The sequence below is a fragment of the Chiloscyllium punctatum genome, chromosome 44, assembly GCF_047496795.1.
Source record: "Chiloscyllium punctatum isolate Juve2018m chromosome 44, sChiPun1.3, whole genome shotgun sequence".
In the NCBI taxonomy this organism is placed as follows: domain Eukaryota; kingdom Metazoa; phylum Chordata; class Chondrichthyes; order Orectolobiformes; family Hemiscylliidae; genus Chiloscyllium; species Chiloscyllium punctatum.
Genome location: NC_092782.1, coordinates 18,471,001 through 18,494,616, shown reverse-complemented (window position 1 = coordinate 18,494,616; position 23,616 = coordinate 18,471,001). Strand labels below are relative to the sequence as shown.

At 43.3% G+C, this 23,616-nt stretch overlaps 1 protein-coding gene across 2 annotated transcripts in view; it reads left to right on the top strand.

Annotated features, from left to right (window-relative positions):
• LOC140466777 (histidine ammonia-lyase-like) overlaps positions 1–23,616 on the top strand; it is a 61,436-nt gene that overhangs the window by 12,590 nt on the left and 25,230 nt on the right. For both annotated transcript variants that reach the window (XM_072562394.1, XM_072562393.1), the window contains 2 exons: positions 6,848–6,987; positions 12,313–12,360. In XM_072562394.1, coding sequence (XP_072418495.1) covers positions 6,848–6,987; positions 12,313–12,360 — 188 coding nt within the window. The remainder of the gene's footprint in view (positions 1–6,847; positions 6,988–12,312; positions 12,361–23,616) is intronic.

Below are 23,616 nucleotides of genomic sequence, written 5' to 3'. Positions count from 1 at the left end.
TAGGACAGATGTTAGGGGTAGGTATTTTACTCAGCGAGTCGTGAGTTCATGGAATGCCCTGCCAGTATCAGTGGTGGACTCTCCCTCTTTATGGGCATTTAAGCGGGCATTGGATAGGCATATGGAGGATAGTGGGCTAGTGTAGGTTAGGTGGGCTTGGATCGGCGCAACATCGAGGGCCAAAGGGCCTGTACTGCGCTGTATTCTTCTATGTTCTATGTATAAGTTCTGCTCTGATTTGCTTTTCCAAAATGCAGCACCTTGCATTTATCTAAGTAAAACTGCCTCTATCATTGCTCAGCCCATTGGCCCATCTGATCAAGTTCCTATTGTACTCTGAGGTAACCTTCTTTGCTGTCCACTACACCTCAAATTTTGGTGTCATCTGCAAACCTACTAACTATACCTCCTATGTTCACATCCAAATCATTTATATAAATGATGAAACGCAGTGGACCCAACCCTGATCCTTGTGGCACACCACTGGTCATGGGTCTCCAGTCTGAAAAGCAACCCTCCGCCACCATCCTCTGTCTTCTACTTTTAAGCCAGTTCTGTATCCAAATTGGTAGTTCTCCCTGTATTCCATGAGATCTAACCTTGCTAACCAGTCTCCATTGAGGAACCTTGTTGACAGCCTTGCTGAAGTTCATATAGATCATGTCTGCTGCTCTGTCCTCATCAATCCTCTTTGTTACTTCTTCAAAAAAACTCAGTCAAGTTCATTAGACATGATTTCCCCATGCACGGAGCCATGTTGACTTTCCCTAATCAGTCCTTGCCTTTCCAAATATATATAACTCCAGTACCTCAGGATTCCATCAAATAACTTGCACCACCAATGTCTGGCTCTCCAGTCTACAGTTCCCTGGCTTTTCCTTACCACCTTTCTTAAAGAGTAGCACCATGTTAGTCAACCTCCAGTCTTCTGACACCTCACCTGTGACTATTGATTATACAAATATCTCAGCAAGGGGCTCAGCAATCGCTTCCCTAGCTTCCCACAAAGTTCTAAGGTACACCTGATCAGGTCCTGGGACTTATCCACTATTATATGTTTCAAGACACCCAGCACCACCACCTCTGTAATATAGGCATTTTTCAAGATGTCACCGTGTATTTCCCCACATTTTATATCTTCCATGTCCTCCTCCACAGTAAATATTCTTGCAAGATCCTTATTTAGTATCTTCCCCCGTCTCCTGCGGCTCCACACATAGGCTGCCTTGCTGATCTTTGAGGGCCCCTATTCTCTCCCTTGCCAACCTTTTGTCCCTAATGTATTTGTGAAAACCTTTTGGATTCTCCTTAACCTTATTTGCCAGTTATCTCGTGTCCCCTTTTTGCCCTCTTGATTTCCCTCTTCAGTATACTCCTACTGTTTTTATACTCTAAGGATTCACTCAATCTCTCCTGACTATATGCCTGTTTTCTTAACCAAATTTCAATTTCTCTAGTATTCCAACATTCCCTAAACATACCAGCCTTACCTTTCATCCTAAGGGGAATATACTGTCTCTGGACTCTCAGTATCTCATTTTTGAAGGTTTCCCATTTTCCAGCTATCCCTTTACCTGTGAACATCTGCCCTCAGCTTTTGAAAGCTTTTCCCTAATACTGTGAAAATTAGCCTTCCTCAATGTAGAACTTGAACTTTTAGATCTGGTCTATCCTTTTTCCATCACTATTTTAAAGCTAATAGAATTATGGTTGTTGGCCCCAAAGTGCTCCCTCACTAATACCTCAGTCACCTGCTCTGCCTTGTTTTCTGAGAGTAGGTTAAGTTTTGCACCTTCTCTAATAGGAACATCATTTGAGATGTGGGTCTTGCTGGCTGGGCCAGCATTTATTGCCCATTCCTTGTTACCCCTTGAGAAATTGGTGGTGAGCTGCCTTCTTGAACCATTGCATTCCATGTGCTGAAGGTTGACCCACAATGCCCACCAGTGGTGTTTCAAAGGGCTCTGTTCTGGGACCTCTGCTCTTTGAGAGTTTTATAAAGGACTTGGATGAGGAATTGTAACTGTGGATTAATGAGTTTTCCAAGGACACAAAGGTTGGTGGAGTTATGGATAATGTGGAGGGCTATTATAGGTTGCAACAAGACATTGATAGGATGCAGAGCTGGGCTGAGAAGTTGCAGGTGGAGTTTAACCTGGAAAACTGTGAAGTGATTCATTTTGGAAGGTCAAATTTGAATGCAGGTTACTGGGTTAAAGGCAGGATTCTTGGTAGTGTTGAGGAACAGAAAGATCTTGGGGTTCATGTCCACAGATTCCACAGAGTTGCCACCCAAATTTAATTGTGTTTTAAGAAGGTGTATGGTGTGTTGGCTTTCATTATCGGGGGATTGAGTTTAAGAGCCGTGAGGTTATGCTGCAGATGTATAAAGCCCTGGTTAGACCACACTTGGAATGTTGTGTTCAGTTCTGGTCAGCTCATTCTAGGAAGGATGTGGAAGTTTTAGAGAGTGGAGAGGAGATTTACCAGGATACTGCCTGGACTGCAGGGCATGTCTTATGAAGAAATGTTGAGGCTAGGTCTTTTCTCATTGGAGCGAAGAAGGATGAGAGATGACTTGATGGAGGTGTACAAGATGATGAGAGGCATAAGTAGAGTGGATAGCCAGAGACTCTTTCCCAGGGTGGAAGTGGCTGTCATGACGGGACATAATTTTAAGGTATTTGGAGGAAGGTAGGAGGGGAAACGTCAGCGGTAGGTTCTTTACACAGTGTGGTGGGTGCGTGGAATGCACTACCAGCAGTGGTAGTAGAGTCAGATGCACTAGGGACATGTAAGCGATTCTTGAAGAAACACATGGATAAAAGTAAAATGAAGGGTATGTAGGTTAGTTTGATCTTCGAGTGGGATAAAACATTGGCACAACATTGAGGGCTGAACGGCCTGTACTGAGCTGTACTGTTCTTTGTTAGGGAGGGAATTCTAGGACTTCAGTTCAGTAACAGTGAAGGAATGGTGATATATTTCCAAATCAGGATGGTGAGTGGCTTGGAGAGGAATTCGCAGGTGCTGATGTTCCCATGTATCTGCTGTGCTTGTCCTTTAAAATGGAAACAGTTGTGGGTTTGGAAGGTACTGTATGACAATCTTTGGATTCTGCACTGCATCTTGTAGATGGTACACACTGTTGCTTTTGAGCATCGGTGATGGCGGAAGTTTATGACTGCTTTGTCCTGGATGATGTCAAGCTTCTTGTGGTTGGAGCTGTGCTCATACAGGCAAGTGGGGAATATTCCATCACCCCTGACTTGAGCCTTGTAGATTATTGGCAGGCTTTGGGGAGACAGGAGGTAAGTTATTTATTGCAGAATTCCTCGCCCTAGACTTGTTCTGTGTTTATGTAGCAAGTTCAGTTGAGTTTCTGGTTAATGGCCCCGCCAAGGATGTTGATTGTCGGGGATTCAGTGATGGTAACTCTATTGAATGTCAAGGGGTGTTGGTTAGATTGTTTCTTAGTTGTGATGGTCATAACCTGGCATTTGTGTAGTGTGAATGTACTTGTGATTGAATATTTAAAAGATTCTACTCAAAACTATTTCTTCTTTTAAATATAGTCTCTTGCTTAGTTACAGTACTACCTCTCAAACCTTGATATCAGTTTTGAAAAGTGTTGCACTGGAAAAGCACAGCAGGTCAGGCAGCATCCGAACAGCAGGAGAGTCGACATTTCGGGCATAACCCCTTCAATAACATTCCTGATGAAGGGCTCATGCCTGAAACATTGACTCTCCTGCTCCTCGGATGCCGCCTGACCTGCTGTGCTATTCCAGCGCCACACTCTTCAACTCTAACTCTCCAGCAACTGCAGTCCTCACTTTCTCTCAGTTGCTTGATTTCAATGTGCCTGGGAGAAGTCAGTCTTCACACTTCTGAAACCAGTCCATCTGCTATTTAAAGATTTTTATTTCAGATTTCTCTTTGTTCATAGGAACATAACATGAGTAGGCCATTCAGCCCATAGAGCAGGACTTATCATTTAATATGATCACGGCTGATAGAAATGTTCACTGTCTTTTATCCACCTCATCTCCATAGTCCTTTACCCCACTGATAATCAAAAATTAATCAATCTCTAAATGTACCCGAATGCCAAGCTTCCATAGTTCTCTGCGGTAGAGAATTACAAAGATTTGCCATTCTCTGAGTAAAGCAAATTCTCCTCATTTTGGTCTTAAATAGCATCTATCATATTTTCAAATTGTGCCTCCTGGTCCTAGATTCTCCAACTGTGGAAGAGCCTTACTTCCTTCTACCCTGTCTATCCCTTTGTTATTTCTATGTTTCAATGGGAGCACTTCTTATTATTCAAACCTCTAGAGAATACAGGCCCAGTTTACTGAACCTCTTCCCTAAGAACACTAGAACTAGAGCAGGAGAAGGCAATTCAGCCCCTTGAGCCTGCTACACCATTTCATACGATCATGGCTGATCTCATCTTGTCCTCAGCTCCACTCCTCTGCCTGCTCCTTATAACATTTTAATCTGTTGCTAATTAAAATGTCTCCCTTTTCCTTTAATTTACTGTGTTCTGGTGTTCACCGCACTCCAGAGTACTGAATTCTGCAGGTTTATTATCATTTGAGAGAAATAATTCCACCTCATCTCCGTTTTAAATTTGCCACAAGCTATGACTTGTTCTAGATTGCCCCCACAAAGGGAGATATCCACTTTACACAAACTTTGGTTGGACTGATGCTAAAGGGACTGACAATGTCTGCTGCCCCTTACTGTTTCCTAGTTCCTTCCCGAGCACAATCCATACAACGTTCTATCAAACTGAGATCCTCCCTGACTAACATACTATCTTATTATCAGAGCTCTTCCACATTTTTTTTTCCTTTTTGTCTGTCCTTAAATGTTGAATAATCTTGGTTATTCAGTTCCCACTCCAGGTCACTGTGCAGCCACATTTCTGTAGTAACAATTATATCTTAATGTCATGTTTTGGTATCATTCCACATTTTATAGTGTACTCAATATTGGGCTTTGTTTCTCTTTTTTTTACCCTCCCTTGCGTCTTCTCTACCTTCTATTAACAGATGAACCCCCTTCAGTTTTTACCTCCCGCCGCAGCAAACTGCTTCAAACGCACCTTTCAGCTAAACAAAATCTTATGATGAGGTGATTGCTGTTCCCTTACTGACATTTGATGCAGTTGACTCCCCTCATTCTTGAGAACCAGACTCAGCAATGTTTCCTTTTATCCAAAACCAATTGATCTAGAAAAGTTTTCTAAACGCACTTCAGAAATGTTCTCTCTGCCCTTTATGCCATTGCTACTCCAATCTTTACTGAAATAAGTTTCTTTACTGAAGTTTCCATTTGGAATTGTTGCTGGGTCAAACTCCCTTCCTGACAACATTGTGGGTCTACCTATAGCACATGGACTACAGCAGCTAAAGAGGCATCTCAACACCACCTTCCTTAGGGGCAGGTTTAGAATGGGCAACACATGTTGATTTTGTCAGCACCGTTTACAGAGAGAACTGCTAACACTAACCTTAGGAAATGTTAAAATTACTTTTTTGTGGCTAAATGTTGGAATTATAATCTGTCAGTACTGAACTACTGTATTGTGCTTAGTTTTGATGCACTAGATCTCACTACCTTGGATTAAATCAAGTTCCTTAAGCTTTTTTGTCCATCATTGTTGGGTAACACTCTATGCTGGTGTGCTCACTGATATTGGTGTAAGATCCTTGATATTGGATGACTAATTTAAGATACTGTAGATTATTCTGTGATGAGTTATAGCTATTTATGAAACTGTGTTCCAGAATAAAGAGGAATATTAATATAGTGATTTGTCACTGGAACAATCATCTGTGGGCCAAGACTAATGCTCTTCAGTATGTGGGTTCAAACCCCACCAGAGAACTTGGTGGAATTTGAATTCAATGAATTAATGATGGTGACCCTGAAACTATATCAATTGTTATAAAAACACCTCTGGTTCCATGAAGTCCTCAGGGAAGGAAATCTGCCATCCTTATCTGGTCTGGACCAATATGTGACTCCAGACACTCTTAATTGCCTAACCCACAGTGTGGGTCGTTATACTGGTGTGTGTTGGGACACTAACTGCCTACAGTGTGGGAATATTGTTGGCTGGCTCCTATTCCCATTGAGGTTAGGATGCAGACAGAACACCTATTGTTGCACAATTCCTGCTGGAATCACTTGTTCATGAGGGCTGATGAGCCACTGATATCATGGCCAGTTATGGATCTTGTGCTGTATTGCAGACATGAGAGTTTCAAGATAGTCAGAGAGCTGAATGCGGGTGGTGCTTAAGAGGCAGTGTGATGGTGTGATAACATGGGATCCATCTTGGGGGCTGGGCAGACTAAGAGGAAATTTGATGAAATTGCAGTTGTTTAAAATCATGAAAGGTTTTTTTTTGCTCAAGTAAATGAGGAGATTCTCATCTTCAGTGGTCAAGGGAGCAGACTGCAGATGATTGAGAACTAGGGAGAACATGGGGAAAACATTTATACATAGTGATTGGTTAGAATTTGGAAAATACTATATGACAGGATGGTGAATTGCAGATTCAAGTCATAAACAGGCTGTGTGTGGAGTGAAACCCTTTTGCTCTGGTCACATTGAAAATTGATCTTAATCATTCTTTACCCTCTGCATGGTCCAAAATATTCGAGGACATTAAATGCCAAAAATGAGTAAATAGAGATTTGGGATCATCTGTGGCACTGACAATCTAAAAATACTGATGTTGAAGGCTGTCTTTGAAGGGTTGTTTGGAATAACTATCCATTTGACAAAGATGAGCAGATATTTTTAACCTAATGCGTTTTGCCTCCTGTAGCCTCCTGTCTCTCCTACGTCCCAGAGAAGGGGACAGTTGGTGCCAGTGGGGACCTTGCTCCCCTTGCCCATCTTGCTCTGGGACTGATTGGTGAAGGCAAAATGTGGTCACCCAAAAGTGGCTGGGCGGATGCTAAATACGTGAGTTCTCTCTTTATTGTGCTCAAAGTTAAGGTTGTTAAAATATTTGATAGTTTAATGATAGTTTAATGGCATGAGGATCTGATGTGTACATTAGGACGTACAGCAGCAATACTGGAATTACTATTCTAAAGAAGGGTCACTGGACCTGAAATGTTAACTTTGATTTCTCTCCACAGTTGCTGCCACACCTGCTGAGATTTTCCAACAATTTCTGTTTTTGTTCTGCAATGACTGAGCTTGACAGAAAGTGAAAGTCCAGTTTCATGTAATTCTGCAAGGTTTGAAGCTATATCCTTGTGTGAATAGCTATGATACAGGATATTTGAATGTCAAACAGCATGCACAGCAGATCATACACAAGGCTAAGTGTTCTAACAACTAACGGATTAGATCTAAGATCTGCAGTCCTGCCACATCCAGTCGTGAATAGTGGTGGACAATTCAACAACTCAATGGAGGAGGAGCTTCCACAAATATCCCTATCCTCAATGATGGGCAAGGTCCAGCACATTGGTGCAGAAGATAAAGCTGAAGCATTTGCTTCAGCCAGAAGTACCGAGCAGATGATCCATTTTGGCCTCCTCCAATGGTCGCCAGCATTGCAGTTATGTAAGAGTTATAAAGCACAGAAGCAGACTGTTCAGTCCAACTCAACCATGCCAACCAGGTATCCCAAATTGAGCTAGTCCCATTTTCCTGCCTTTTGGCCCACATCTCTTTAAATCTTTCCTATTTATGTACCCATCCAGATGCCTTTTAAATATTGAGGATAATTCCCCTGCTCTTTGAATCATTGCCATGGGATCATTTACAGCCATCAACCAGATACATAAGTGTTGCCTTCATGTCTGATCTGCAATACAGCAGCACCAGCAATGCCATACTCCCGGTCTCTTGCCCTGGTTGGCAGCCTGGACTTTTGCATTTAAAAATGCAGCAAAATGAAGACAGGTGCTATAGCAATAACTGCACCCCTCACCAGACTATTCCAGTACAGTTACAATACAGTGATACTCACAGCGAAAGGCAAATGAGCCACTATCTCCTGTCCACAAAAAATAAGACTCTTTTACACTGACCAATTACCACCGCCAATCACCTATTCTCAATCTCATATAGAACATACCAAACCATACACGGGAAAAGGCCCTACAGCCCACCATGTCTGTACGGACCATGATGCCATTCTAAACTTCTCTTGTCTACCTGTAAATTGCCTGTATTCCCTGCCTGTTCATCTGCCTAAATGCCTCTTAAACATTAATGTAATATCTTCTTCTTCTATCTCCCCTGGCAGCACTTTCCAGGCACCAGCCACCCTCTGTATAATAAAGACTTGCCTCACACATCTCCTTTAATCATTCCCCTCTCGCCTTAAACCCCTGCCCCCTACCATTTAACATTTCCACCCTAGGAAAAAATCTCTGACTATCCACCCTATCCATGCCCATCACAATTCTATATATTTCTGTCAGGTCATCCCTCAGCCTCAATGCTCTTACAAAAACAATCCAAGTCTGTCCAAACTTACCTTATAGCTAACACATTCCATCCAGGCAACATCCTGATAAACCTTTTGCACCTTCTCCGGAGCCTCCACATCTTTCCTATAGTGCACACAATATTCCAAATGTGGCCTAACTAAAGTGTCATACAGATGCAAAATGACTTGTCAACATTTATAATCTGTGCCCTGACTGATGAAGGCAAGCATGCCATATGTTTTCTTTATCACCTTATCCGTTCGCATTCCCAAGGGTTTTGTCATTTACTGTATTCTTCACTCTTGCATTTGACCTCCTAGATGCATCACCTCGCACAAACTCCATTTACCATTTCTCTGCCCAGCTTTCCAACTGATCTATATTCTGCTTTGTCCTCTGATATCCTTCCTCACTATCCATAAATCCATCAATTTTTGTGTCATATGCAACCTTATTAATCAGATCATCTGTATAGTCTGCGATAATTCTGTTCTTGAATGATCCCACGTTATAAGAAAAATGTGTAATAGCAGAACCATCCCAACGATGGGGCCAGAATCATGTTATAGCCAATGCATAGAACATAGAATGGTACAGTACAGTACAGGCCCTTCAGCCTTCGATGTTATGTTGGTCTTCTATCCTACTCTAAGATTAAGCTAACCTACATATCCTTCATTGTACTAACTTCCATGTGGTTATCCAAGAGTCGCTTGCATGTCCCTAATGTCTCTGACTGTACTACCATGGCTGGCAGTGCATTCCACGCACCTACCATTCTCAGTAAAGAACCTACCTCTGATATCCGCCCTAAACCTTCCTTTAATTACCTTGATTTGGAGATGCCAGTGCAGGACTGGGATGGGCAAAGTTTAAAAATCACACAACACTAGGTTATAGTCCAACAGGTTTATTTGGAAGCACTAGCTTTCAGAGCACTGCTCCTTCATCAGGCAGTTGTCAGGTAGTACAACCACCTGATGAAGGCGCAGCGCACTGAAAGCTAGAACTTCCAGATAAACCTGTTGGACTATAACCTGGTGTTGTGATTTTTAACTCTAACTACCTTAAAAGTATGACCCCTTGTGATGGACATTTCCGCCACGCATAAACGTCTCTGGCTATCCCCTCTATCTAAGCTGCTCAACATCTTGGACACCTCTATCAAGTCACCTCTCCTCTTTCTTCGCTCCAATGAGAAAAGTCCTACCTTCCTCCACCTTCCTTCATATATCATGCCCTTCAGTCCATACAGCATCCTGGTGAATCTCCTCTGCACCCTCTCTAAAGCTTCTACATCTTTCCTATAATGAGGTGACCAGAACTGAACACAATATTCCAAGTGTGGTCTAACCAGGACTCTTTAGAGCTGCAGCATAACCTCATGGCTCGTAAAATGAATCCCCCTGCTAATGAAAGCTGACACACCATAACCCACTATCAAATTGGGTGGCAACTTTGAGGGATCTATGGATGTGAACCCCAATATCCTTCTGTTCTTCCACACTGCCAAGAATCCTGCCTTTAACCCTGTAATTCTGCATTCACATTTGACCTTCCAAAGTAATTCAATTCATGCTTTTTCAGGTTGAACTCCATCTGCAACTTGTCAGCACAGCACTGCATCCTATCAATGTCCCAATGTCCCAACCTACAAAAGCCTTCCACACTATCCACAACTCCACCAACCTTTGTGTCATTGGCAAACTTGCTAGCCCACCCTTCCACCACCTCATCCAAGTCATTTATAAAAATCACAAATTGCAGAGGTCCCAAAGCCGATCTCTGTGGAACACCACTGGTCATCGAGCACCAGGCTGAATACTTTCCATTTACCACCACCCTCTGACTTCTGTGGGCCAGCCAATTCTGTATCCAGACAGACCAATTTCCCTGTACTCCATGCCTCCTCACTTTCTGAATGAGCCTACCATGGGGAACCTTATCAAATGCCTTGCTAAACTTCATGGACACCACATCCACTGCTATATCTTCATCAACGTGTTTTGATACATCCTCATAGAATTCAATAAGATTTGTGAGGCATGACCTGCCCCTCTCAGCTGACCATCTCTAATCATGCTATGGTTTTCCAAGTAATCATAGATCCTGTCTCTCCGAATCCTCTCCAATACTTGCACAGATGTAAGACTGACTGGTCTGTAATTTCCAAGATTATCCATATACCCTAATACAGATAAGGAAACTTTTGTGTTTTACAAATAATGGTCTAAATTCTTCAATCATGTTAGAGCCAATTCATGTTGAAGAAATGTGCACTATAGCAGAACTGACTCTATATGTTTATTACAAACAACAGAGATCCCAGTATTGATCCTTGTGGAACACCACTGGTCACAGATTTCCAGTCGCAAAACACCACTCCATATCTAGCCTCCGTCTTCTATGACCGAGACAATTTTGTATCCAACTTGGCAATTTATAATGGATTCCTTGTGACCTAATCTCTTGGACCAGCCTACCATGAGGGACCTTGTCAAATGCTTTAGTAAATTCTACGCAGACAACATCCACTGCCCCACTCTCATCAGTCGTTTTCATTACGTCCTCAGAAAACGCAATCAAATTTGAGAGACAATGTTTCCTCACATAAAGCCATACTGACAATCCCTAATAAATTCTTTCTTCTCCAAATATGAGTAAATCCTGTCTTTAAGAATCTTCTCCAATAATTTCCCTACCACTGATGTCAGGCTTACCAACCTATAATTCCCTGGACTGTCCCTATTGCTCTTCTTAAACAACATTGACTATTCTGTAGTCTTCTGAGATCTCACCTATGGCTAAAGAGCGTACAAAGATCTCTGGCAAGGCCCCAGAAATCTCCCTTGCCTCCTTTAATACTCTAGGATAGATCCCATTGGGCCCTGGGGACTTATCTACCTGAATGTTTTTCAAGGCACTTCTCAAGGGCAACTAGGAATGGGATACAAATGTTGGAAATGCCAGGAATGCTCATGAACAAATAAGGAAAAAATTCACCTGGCTCCCTAGTGTAGACTGTTTCCACTTCAGCACTTCACTTCAGTTTAGGTTTGGTGACTTCACTGTATCAGCATTCTGTAGCTTGAACCTCTCCCAATCTTCTCCATTACTGAGTGCCTACCTGGCAAACCCAATATCTTTCATTCCAAACCCATTGTCTCTACATCAGCAAAAAAAATTCCTGATCTCTTCTTGTACAATATCTCTGGTATTCTTACTCTCTGCCACCGCAACTGATGAAATGTGCTGTGCTTGTCACTTCATTATGATTGGTTTCTTATGGCCATTAAAGTGGTGGTGGGAGAGAATGTATCAGGCAGACCTGGTGACATTTTAACTGCCCAAACCTCACCACCACCACCTCCCCAAACAGGAGGTCAAAGTTAAAATCACTGTTCAGATCTCTGCAAATGATGGCCAAAAATAATCCTGATCCAGGACATTTCTGACAGTTCCAGGCTAATTGAATTGACAGTCAAGCTGGCCTCGATCCTCTTAAACAAAATTCTAATTTTTGAGTTCAGATTTGACCTCTTGGGTTGGGCCCTTTTGTAACTGAGCTGGCCTGAAGAAAATGAAACCATTCTCTATCTCTGCAATGCCTTCAGCTTGTGTGCCTCAAACTGACTTGTAGTGAATCCTATTTTGGGAAGGTATTCAGCCTGGCTTCTCTGCAGATTGGTGTATGGTGTAGATTTAAGGCATTAAAGTGCTGACTTGAATTGACAGCAGTATTGTGCGAAACATTCCTCAAGTGTGTACTCTTTGGAACGTCCTGTTCAAGGTCTCGCTTGGAAATATCTGCCACAATAATGGAATCTCTTCTCTTTAGGTTTTACAAGCACATGGGCTGAAACCTGTTTCACTGAAACCAAAAGAGGTAATTCTGGAGTTTGTATTTCTGACTGCTGCCTTTCTCTAGAACTGGCACTAATCTCCTGAGGAGCATTTCTGGTAGGCAAAAAGTCTTCCCACCCTCCCTCCTTAAATTTCTGCCTTCTATCTCCATCCCTTTTCCTACCTATGCCATTGGTGCCTATGTGGACCATGACTTGGGGCTGCTCCCTCTTCCCCTTAAGGAAAACACAATTTGAGACATCATGGACCCTGGCACCTAGGAAGCAGCGCATCAACCATGAATCTCTCTCGTTCCCACAGAATTTCCTATTTGTCCCTCTAACTTTGGAGTCCCCAGTGATTAATGCTCTACCCCTCTCACCACTTCCCTTCTCAGCAACAGGGGCAGACTCTGTGCAGAAACCTGTATCCCCATGGCTTACCCCTAGTAAGTTGTGCCCACAACAGGATCCAAAATGGTATACTTGTTATTGAGGGGAACGGCTACAGAGGATCCCTGCACTGTCTGTCTGTTCCCTTTCCATCCCTTGACTGTAACCCACCCACCTTTCTCCTGTATCTGAGGTGGGATGATCTCCCTGTAACTCCTCTTAATTATTCCCTCAGCCTCCCAAATGATCTGAACTTCCTCCAGTTCCAGCTCCCTAAAGCGAGTTTAGAGCTAGGACAAACAGAGTTGTAATCTCTGGTTTGTTACCCGTGCCATGTGCTAGCAAGGTGAGGAATAGGGAGAGAGAGGAGTTGACCATGTGGCTACAGGGATCTTGCAGGAGGGAGGGATTCAAATATCTGGATAATTGGGGCACATTCTGGGGTAGGTGGGACCTCTACAAATGGGATGGTCTACACTGAACCAGTGGGGTATCAATAACTTGTGGGGGAAATTTGCTAATGCTCTTTGGAAGAGTTTAAACTAATTCAGCAGGGGGCTGGGAACCTGAATTGTAGCTCCAGTGTACTGCAGGTTGAGAGTAGTGAGGACATAAATAAGGTTTTAAAGTCGCAAGATTGAATGCAGGCAGGAAGGTGGTTTGACATGTGTCTGCTTCAATGCCAGAAGCAGTCAGAATAAGGTGGGAGAACATGCAGCAATGGGTTGGTAACTGGGACTTCGATGTTGTGGCCATTTTGGAGACATGGATAGAGCAAGGACTGGAATGGTTGTTGCAAATTCTGGGTTTTAAATGTTTCAGTAAGAACAAGGAAGGGGGTAAAAGAAGAGGAAGTATGGCATAGTTAGTCAGGACAGTATTAAGGTGGTAGAAAGGTCATTTGATGAGGACTTGTCTACTGAGGTAGTATGGACTGAGATTAGAAACAGGAAAGAAGAGGTCACCCTGTTGGGAGTTTTCTATAGGCCTCTGAAAAGCTCCAGAGATGTAGAGGGAAGGATTGGAAAGATGATTCTGGAGAGGAGCGAGTGTAACAGAGTAGTTGTTATTGGGACCTTTAACTTTCCAAATATTGACTGGAAACGCTACAGTTTCAGTATTTTAGATGGATCAGTTTTTAATATGTGCAGGAGGGTTTCCTGACACAGTATGTAGATAGACCAAGATGCAAGGCCACATTGGATTTGGCATTGGGTAATGAACCAGGCAGATCTTAGATTTGGAGATAGGTGAGCACTTTGGTGCTAGTGACCACAATTTGGTTAAGTTTTCTTCAGTGAAGGAAAGGGATAGGTATATACTGCAGGGCAAGAGTTATAGCTGGGAGAAAGGCAATTATGATGCGATTAGGCAAGATTTAGGATGCATAGGATGGGGAAGGAAACTGCAGGGGATGGGCACAATTGAAATGTGGAGCTTGTTCAAGGAACAGTTACTGCGTGTCCTTGATAAGTATGTACCTGTCAGACAGGGAGGAAGCAGTTGAGCAAGGGAGCCATGGTTTACATAAAGATGAGATGTGAAGGCTCAGGGCGCTTGAGAGTTAAAAGTTAGCCAGGAAGGACCTAAAGAGAGAGTTAAGAAGAGCCAGGAGGGGACATGAGAAGTCTTTAGCAGGTAGGATCAAGGAAAACCCTAAAACTTTCTATTGGTATGTCAGGAACAAAAAAAATGACTGGGGTAAGATTAAGTCCAGTCAAGGATAGTAGTGGGAGGTTGTGCGAGGAGTCGGAAGAGATAGAAGAAGAGCTAAATGAATATTTTTCATCAGTATTCACAGGAAAAAGACAAAGTTGTTGAGGAGAATAATGAGATACAAGCCATTAGACTAGAATGAAATTGATGTTCACAAGGAAGAGGTATTAGCAATTCTGGAAAGTGTGAAAATAGATAAGTCCCCTGGGCCAGATGGGATTTATTCTTGGATTCTCTGGAATGCTACGGAGGAGATTGTAGAGCCTTTGGCTTTGATATTTATGTTGTCGTTATCTACAGGAATAGTGCCAGAGGACTGGAAGATAGCAAATGTTGTCCTCTTATTCAAGAAGGGGAGTAGACATAACTCTGGTAATTATAGACCAGTGAGCATGCCTTCTGTTGTGGATAAAGTGTTGGAAAGGATTATAAGAAATAGGATTTATAATCATCTAGAAAGGAATACATTGATTAGGGATAGTCAACATGATTTTGTGAAGGGTAGGTGGTGCCTCACAAACCTTAGAGTTCTTTGAGATGGTGACCAAATGGTTGGATGAGGGTAATGTGGTTGATGTTGTGTATATGGATTTCAGTAAAGCATTTGATAAGGGTTCCCCATGGTAAACTATTTGCACAAAATACGGAGACATGGGATTTACGGTAATTTAGCAGTTTGGATTATAAATTGGCTAGTTGTAAGAAGACAGAGGTGCTGGTTGATGGGAAATGTTCACCCTGGAGTACTGCAAGGATCTGTTTTGGAGACCTGGATGAGTCGAAGGATGGGTTAGTAAATTTGCAGATGACACTAAGGTTGGTACAGTTGTGGATAATGCCGAAGGATGTTGTAGGTTACAGAGGGATATGGATAAGCTGCAGAGCTGGGCTGAGAGGTGGCAAATGGAGTTTAATGTGGAAAAATGTGAGGTGATTCACTTTGGAAGGAGTAACAGGAATAGAGTACTGGGCTAAAGTTACGATTCTTGATGGTGCGGATGAGCAGACAGATCTCTGTGTCCATTAACATAGATCCCTGAAAGTTCCCATCCAGGTTGATAGGTTTATTAAGAGGGTGTACTGTGTGTTAGCTTTTATTGGTAGAGGGACTGAGTTTCAGAGCCATGAGGTTATGTTGCAGCTGTACAAAACTCTGATGCAGCCACACTTGGAGAATTGCATACAGTTCTGGTTGCTGCATTATAGGAAGGATGTGGAAGCATTGGAAAGGTTGCCTGGGATGGAGGGAAGGTCTTATGAGGAAAGGCTGAGGGACTTGAGGCTGCTTTCGTAAGTGAGAAGAAGGTTGAAAAGTGATTTGAGAGACATACAAGATGATCAGAGGAATAGGTAGGGTGGACAGTGAGAGCCTTTTTCCTCAGATGGTGATGGCTAGCCTGAGGGGACATAGCTCTAAATTGAGGGGTGATAGATAAAGGATAGATGTCAGAGTTAGGTTCTTTACTCAGAATAGTAAGGGCATGGAATGGCCTGCCTGCAACAGTTGTAGGCTCACTAACTTTAGGGGCATTTAAATGGTTGTTGGATAAACATAAGGATTATAATGAAATAGTGTCGGATAGATGGGCTTAGATTGGTTTCACAGGTTAGCACAATATTGAGGGCCAAAGGGCCTGTACTGCGCTGTAATGTTCTATGTTCTAAGTCTTATCTGATCAATCAATGCTTGCTTCAAGGAGGAATCTGCATTTAGATGCAAAGCATTTCATAATATCAAGGCATTCCCAAAATGTTTTACAGCCAGTGAAGTACTTTTGAAATGTCATCACCAATGTATTATGGGTAACTCAGCAATCAGTTTGCACACAGCAAGCTCCCAGTATCACTAATTGTGTGAATAATATTGATTGAGGAGTAGGTGTTTAGTGAGAATTTTACATTCACATAAGAGGGCAGGTGGAGTCTTGATTTAACACCTCCAACGCTGCCACACTCTTTCAATAATGCACTGGGAGTGATGTTCAGCCTGGAATCTGTCCTCCACTCACTGGAGGAGAGCTTGACCCTACAATTCTGAGGTAAGAGCTTTGCCAAGTGCCACAAATTACCCACTAAATGTTTTCAACACCATAAGAGGTTTCAAGAGAGCAAACAAAGAAAAGCAAACCGTATTCCCACTGCTGGGTTAGTCAGTAACCAGAGATCAATTCAGATGGGGTAGGAGTGGAAATATTTTCACTCCTAGTTGACATGGTTTGGGATGCTTCATTTGACAGTGGAATGAAACAGATTTCAAGGATGAGGAGACTACAGTCAAAATGTCAGGAAATTTAAATAAGTACTGCTTTCCTCTTAGAAGCTTGGAGCACAAGTAGGCCATTCAGCCCTTCAAGCATGCTCTACCTATCAATATGTTCATGGCTGATCACCCAACTCAGTATCCTAATCCTGCTTTCTCCCCATAACCTTTGATCCCCTTAGTCCTGAGAACTATATCTAATTTTTCCTTGAAACGTTGTGTTTTGGCCTCGACACTTTCTATGGTAGAGAATTCTAAAGGCTCACCATTTTTTAGGAAAAAAGGAGCACTGCTGCCTCACAGCGTCACGGAACCAAGTTCAATTCCTGCCTTGGGCAACTAACTGTGTGGAGTTTGCACATTCTCCCCGTGTTTGTGTGGGTTTCCTCCGGATGCTCCGGTTTCCTCCCACAATCCAAAACGTGCAGGTTAGGTGAATTGGCCATGCTAAATTGCCCATAGTCAGGGTATATATAGGGTAGGGGAATGGATCTAGGTGCGTTACTCTTAGGAGGGTCGGTGTGGACTTGTTTGGCAGAAGGGCCTGTTTCTATACTGTAGGCAATCTTTAATAAAAAAAATGAAATTTCTCCTCATCTTAGTCCTAAATGGATTACCCCGATCCTAAGACTGTGACCCCTGGTTCTGGACACCCCAATCTGCAGCATCATCCTTCCTGTGTTCACCCCTGGCTTTACTACAGGCTGGTAAATCCACTCTCTACTAACTCAAAAGATGCTACCAACTCTGCCAACACCAACAGTTAGCACTACAGGTTTATTTGGAAGCACTAGCTTTCGGAGTTCTGCTCCTTCGTCAGATGGTTGTAGAGAATAAGATTGTAAGGCACAGAATTTATTGCAAAAGTTTACAGTGCGATGTAACTGAAATTATATATTGAAAAAGACCTGGATTGTTTGCTAAGTCACTCATTTTTTAGAATGACCATGTTGGTTTCAGTTCTTTCATATGTAAATTGCAAGCCTTTTTGTAAAAGTTACATTCTCAAGTGAGGTATCATGTTGGCCCAGATAATGTATTGAAGGTGTGAGTTTCTCTGTGTGAGGCTGTCTGTGCCACAATGGTCAGACTGATTCTAATCTTAAAAAATGGATTTACAGCATCTTACTTGGATTCATGCAGTTTTTGAGCAAAGTAAAATGTAATTCTGCAAGTACAAATTCACCCACAAACGAGGAGTGAGTGTCAGGACTGTTCCCTGTTCACTATGTTTTGAACACTCGGAGCCCCCCAGCAGCAGTGACATTTGCAGCACTCCCACTGCCCTGCACCCCATGATACTGACAGAGGGAGAGCACTTTGCAGTTGGGGAAGGAGTATGAGGATTGATATTTCCCTCTGATTCCACCAAACCCTATAGCTGAAGGAATGCCTGTTTGCAACAACATTGAATCTGGGCGCTCTCTCTCACTGATCGGTCACTGAACCGTGCACAGAGCTAGTTTCTTGGCATTGCTATTGAAAAACTGTAGGGAGTTAGTTGAATATTGGCAGCTATGGCACTCTTCCCATCCCACACCCACCGTGACATTGATTTTCTCACTGTCTCACTCTAACTCACTCTTGCAAGCTCACTCGTGCTCTGTGGGTGCCAGGCTGCAAATGGCCGGATTTGCGATTAGGCTATTAATGGATCAGCCCTTCTCCTTTTTCTTGCATTTCCACCTGCGAGGTTTTGTCAGAACGTTTCACTGTTGATCTCTAATAAGGACAGAACATCCCAGGCAAACACGTTCTCAAGTGTCGCTTGTTGCTGAAGCACAGATTAAGCTGGGTTGACCTCTGTGTTGTATAAATATTGCCTGCAGTTGAAGGTTGTTTCTGTAAACCATTGACCTGTTCGGTATATGAATGACAAAGAAACCAAAAAACTGAAGGGGGGGTGCTCACTGTACTTGCAAAAACACTTTTCAAACCTTAGGAGCAATGTTTTAGTAATTCAAAGAATTATGAACTTATTGGTACTTGGCCTGACTAACATCTGGGGGCTAGTGCTTACACTGGGAGAGCTGTCTCACAAACTAGTCAAGCAACAGTCTGACAATCATACTCTGAGTCATACCTTATAGACAATGTCCCAGACACCACCATCACCATTCATGGATATGTCCTGTTCCACTGGCGGATAGACCCAGTAGCGGTAGCAGCACAGTGCTATACCATCAGGAAGGAGTTGCCCTGAGAGTCTTCAATATTGACACTTCAGACCCCGTGAAGTCTCATATCTTCACGATAAACATGGGCACGGAAACTTCCTGATTACTGTGTGCTGTCCTCCCTCAGCTAATGAATCGGTATTCCTCCATATTGATTTGATTTATTGTCATGTGCATTTAAGTACAGTAAAAAGCCCTATTTGTCAGCACTACAGGCAAATCATAGTAAGCAAGGACGTACAGATCATAAGGTGAAAAAAAACTTGGACAGAGTAAGGCATACAGGTTACAACACAAAAAATGCATGCGAGACAAAATCAGCATTAACAAGACCAGCATTATTTCAAGTTAGAGAGTACATTCATCAGTCCAATAGGCAGGTAAGAAGCTCTTCTTGAACCTGCTTGTGCATGTGTTCAAGCTTCTATATCTTCTGCCTGATGCAAAAGGTTGTAGGAGAGCATTACTGGGGTGGGATGGGTCTTTTGACGTAGGAGCCTTTCTGTGACGTATAAATAGAGTTCATGGATGGGAGGCTGGCTTCCATGATAGTCTGGGCTGTGCACATCACTTTCTGTAGTTTCTTACTGGGCAGGGCAAGTACCATACCTGGCTGTTAATGACCCATGCTTTCTATGGTGCGTTGGTAAATGTTGGTGAGGGTCCTTACAGACATGTCACATTTCCTGAGCTACCTGAGGAAGAAGATGCGTTGCAGTGCCTTCTTGACCATTGCATCTGTGAGCAAAGTCCAGGGCAGGTTGTCTGTTATCTACACTCCTGGGAGCTTAATGCCCTCACCCCACCACCCCCCCACTCCATTGATGTAGATGGGGACATGTTCTCCTTTCTAAAGTCAGTGATCAGTTCTTTAGTTTTGCTGACATTGAGGAAGAGATTGTTATCATTGCACCACATCACCAAGCTCTTTATCTGTTGAACAACACTTGGAGGAAGCATTGAGTGTGACAAGGGCACATGTACTCTGGGGATTTCAATGTCCACCACAAACAGTGGCTTGGTAGCTGCACTACTGATTGAGCTTGTTGGGTCCTAAAGAATGTTACCTGCCAGACTGGGTCTGCAGTAGGTAGTGAGGGAACCAACAATAGGAAAAACATACTTAACCTTATTCTTACCAATCTGCTAGTAGCAGATATATTTGCCTATGACCATATTGGTAAGAATGACTACAGCACAGTCCTTGTGGAGACGATGTCCTACCTTCACATTGAGAATGCCTTCTATCACGTTGTCATAGAATCACTACAGTGTGGAAACAGGCTATTCATTCCTATAAATCCACACCAACTCTTCAAAGAGTAATCCACCCAGACCCATTCCCTGACTACTCTATATTTGCTCCTAACTAATGCATCTAACTTACACAGCCCTGAACGTTATTGCCAATGCTATTGGCAATTTTAGCATAGCAAATTCACCTACCCTGCGCATCTTTGGATTGTGAGAGGAGGCTGGAACACTTGGAGGGAGAATGTGCAGACAGTCGCCTGAGTCTGGAATCGAACCCGGGTCCCTGGCGCTGTGGGGCAGCAGGGCTAACCACTGAGCCACCGTGCTGCCCATATTGTGTAGTATTATCACAGTGTAAGTGGGACAGACTTTGAACAGATCCACCAATTCAAGACTCAGCATCCATGAGGTATTGTGGGCCATCAACAGCAGCAGAGTTGTACTCCACAATGTGCAACCTTGTGGCCTGGCATATCCCCCACTTAACCATTACCACCAAGCCAGGGATCAAACCTAGTTCAATAGAGTGTGCAGGAGTTGCACCAAGTGAGGACTGTGATGGAATACTCCCCACTTGCTTGGATGGATGCAGCTCAAACACTCAAGGTTTGACCCTATCCAGGACAAAGCTACCCGACTGATTGGCACCACCTCCACAAGCATCCACTCCCTCCTCCACTGAGGCTCAGTAACAGAAGTGTGTACTATCTGCAAGATGCACTGCAACAATTCATCAAAGATCATCAGACAGCATTTTCCAAACCCATAGGAAACAGTGAGATCTGCAGATACTGGAGATCAGAGTTGAGAGTGTGTTGCTGGAAAAGCAAGCAGGTCAGGCAGCATCCGAGGACCAGGAAAATTAACATTTTGGGCCAGAGCCCTTCATCAGGAATCTTGAAAGGCTCTAGCCCGAAATGTCAATTTTCCTGCTTCTTGGATGCTGCCTGCCCTACTGTGCTTTTCCAGCAACATACTCTCAACCTTCCAAACTCATGACCACTTCCATCAAGAAGGGCAGGGGTAATGGATGTAAGTTCTCCTCCCAAGCCACTCACCACCCTGACTTAGAAGTATATTGTTGTTCCCCTTCTTAAGGGCAACTAGAGATGGACAACGAATAGTAGCCTTTCCAGTGATACCAACATCTCAAGAAAGAATGTGAATAGATTGACTTTGGCCCAGAGTGGAAAACAAGTGGTTATGAATCTGTAGATCATTTTACATCCCTCCCACTGGTTTCAGTGGAACGTAGGAATGAACGAAGGCCATTCAGTCCCTCAAGTGTGTCACACCGTTCAATTAGATCATGAGTATCTGACATTATTATTACAATCATCAGATCATTTGGGTCCTAACATTACCTGTTCACCCAACGTGTTTGCACTTTAAATATACACCATCAGATATAAATTTTCAATTTCTCCCACCCAGCTCAAATGGTTTTGTGTGGGAAGCAGTTTCAAATGTTGCCTCTGCATTGAGTGGGGATACATTTTCTGATATCACTGTGAATGCGTTAGATTTAATCTCGAGTTTGTGCCCTTTATTCCAGACTCTGCTCAGCCCCCAAATTGGCGCAAGTAGTTTTTATTTAACCTCTCAAATCCTTCAATCATCTTGAACAGCTTGGATGAGGAGCTCTGTTTGAGCAGTGGATAGTGTTCCTGTCTGTAAGCCAGAGGCACTGGGCCCTGCTCTCACTTCAGGACTGGGTTGTGATGGACAGTGTGTTCATACCAAACAGAACTTGTTTCAATCTGCTGATGCTTCTGATATCAAGTGTGCTGCTGGAAAAACACAGCAGGTCAAGCAGCATCTGAGGAGCAGGAGAATCAACATTTCAGGTATAAGCCCTTCATCAGGAACCTTCATCAATGGCTTATGCCTGAAACATTAATTCTCCAGCTCCTTGGATGCTGCCTCTCCTGCTGCGCTTTTCCATCACCACACTCTCGACTCTGATCTCACTTTCTCTGAATGCTTCTGATAAGCCTAAGGCAGGTAGCAAGATTAGCAGACACTGCCAGACCAGGTGCCATTAAGAACCAGCCTCTGCTGACAGTCCAGCGATCAATTCCAGTAAAGTCCCAGCTTCACAAACAGGTGTTTTATCTACAACAGGTAAGCGATCCCCCACACAAAGAATAATCTGTTCCCGAAATATAACATCAAGTTAATTCCAGCATATTCCCCTTGCCCCAAGTATTGCACATGGAAGTTCCAGTCTGCTGTTTCCTGTGCCTGGCTCAGGACAGCACTTTCCATGGAAACTTGGAAAAGGAGGAGGGAGTAGCACTGAGGGATGGGAGTCTGTGTGTACCACTGAGGGAGAAAGAGGGAAGGGACACTGAGTAACACTGAGGGAGAAGGAGGGGAGCGACCCTGCTGGTAACATTGGGGGTATAGAATGATGGTGGACTCACTGAGTGACACTGAGATGAATGATCGCGAGTGTTCTGTGAGTATCACTGTTAATAGAATGAGGAAAGGGGAGCCTGTGAGTAATACTGAGGGGGGGTTCACCCTAAATAATGCTGAGTTAGAACAAAGGTAGGGATACCAAAGGAGAATGAGGAAGGGAACCCTGGGAGTAACATTATGGTGATATGAGGGAGGAAACCCTTGAGTAACAAAAGCAGAATAAGGGAAGGTACCTGTGAGCAACACTGAGGCAGAATGAGGGAAAGGACCCCAGGCATTGGGTCACGGGTAGTGGGCCAGGGGTTGGGATGTTGGTGCTGACCATGGTGATGAATTGTGAACTTGTTTGTCCAATTTCCCCACTTGTTCTGTAAATGCTGTAAGGGGGTCTTATGGTGCAATATTAGTGACCCTACCTCTGAGCCAGAATTCCTGAGTCCATGTCTCATCTGCATCAGAGGTGTGCAGTATCTTCTCTGAACATAGAACTTAGAGACACGGGAGGTAGGAGCAAGAGGAGGCTCCAATGAAAGCAATCCTAGTCTAATCAAGAGGCAGCTAAATATTGCACTTACGGCGAATGAAATCAAAGGTTAAGGGAAGAAAGCAGGATTAGGCTACTGAGTTGGATGATTCATTAAGATCATGGCTGAATCATCCAACTCAGTAGCCTAATCCTGCTTTCTTCCCTTTATCTTTGATTCCATTCACCCTAAGTGCAATATTTAGCTGCCATTGAATATATTCAATGTTTTGACATCAACTGCTTCCTATGATAATGAATTCCACAGGCTTATCACTCTTTGGGTGAAGGAATGTCTCCTCATCACCATCCTAAATGGTCCACCCCTAGTCCTCAGACTGTGACCCATGGTTCTGGACGCACCCACCATTGGGAATATCCTCCCTGTATCTAACCTGTCTAGTCCTGTTAGAATTTTATAAGCCTCTAAGATCCTCCCTCATTCATTTGAACTCCAGTGAAAGCAATCCTAGTCTAATCACTCTCTCCTCATATGTCAGTCCCACCATTCCTGGAATCAGCCTGGTAAATCTTCACTGCGCTCCTTCTGGAC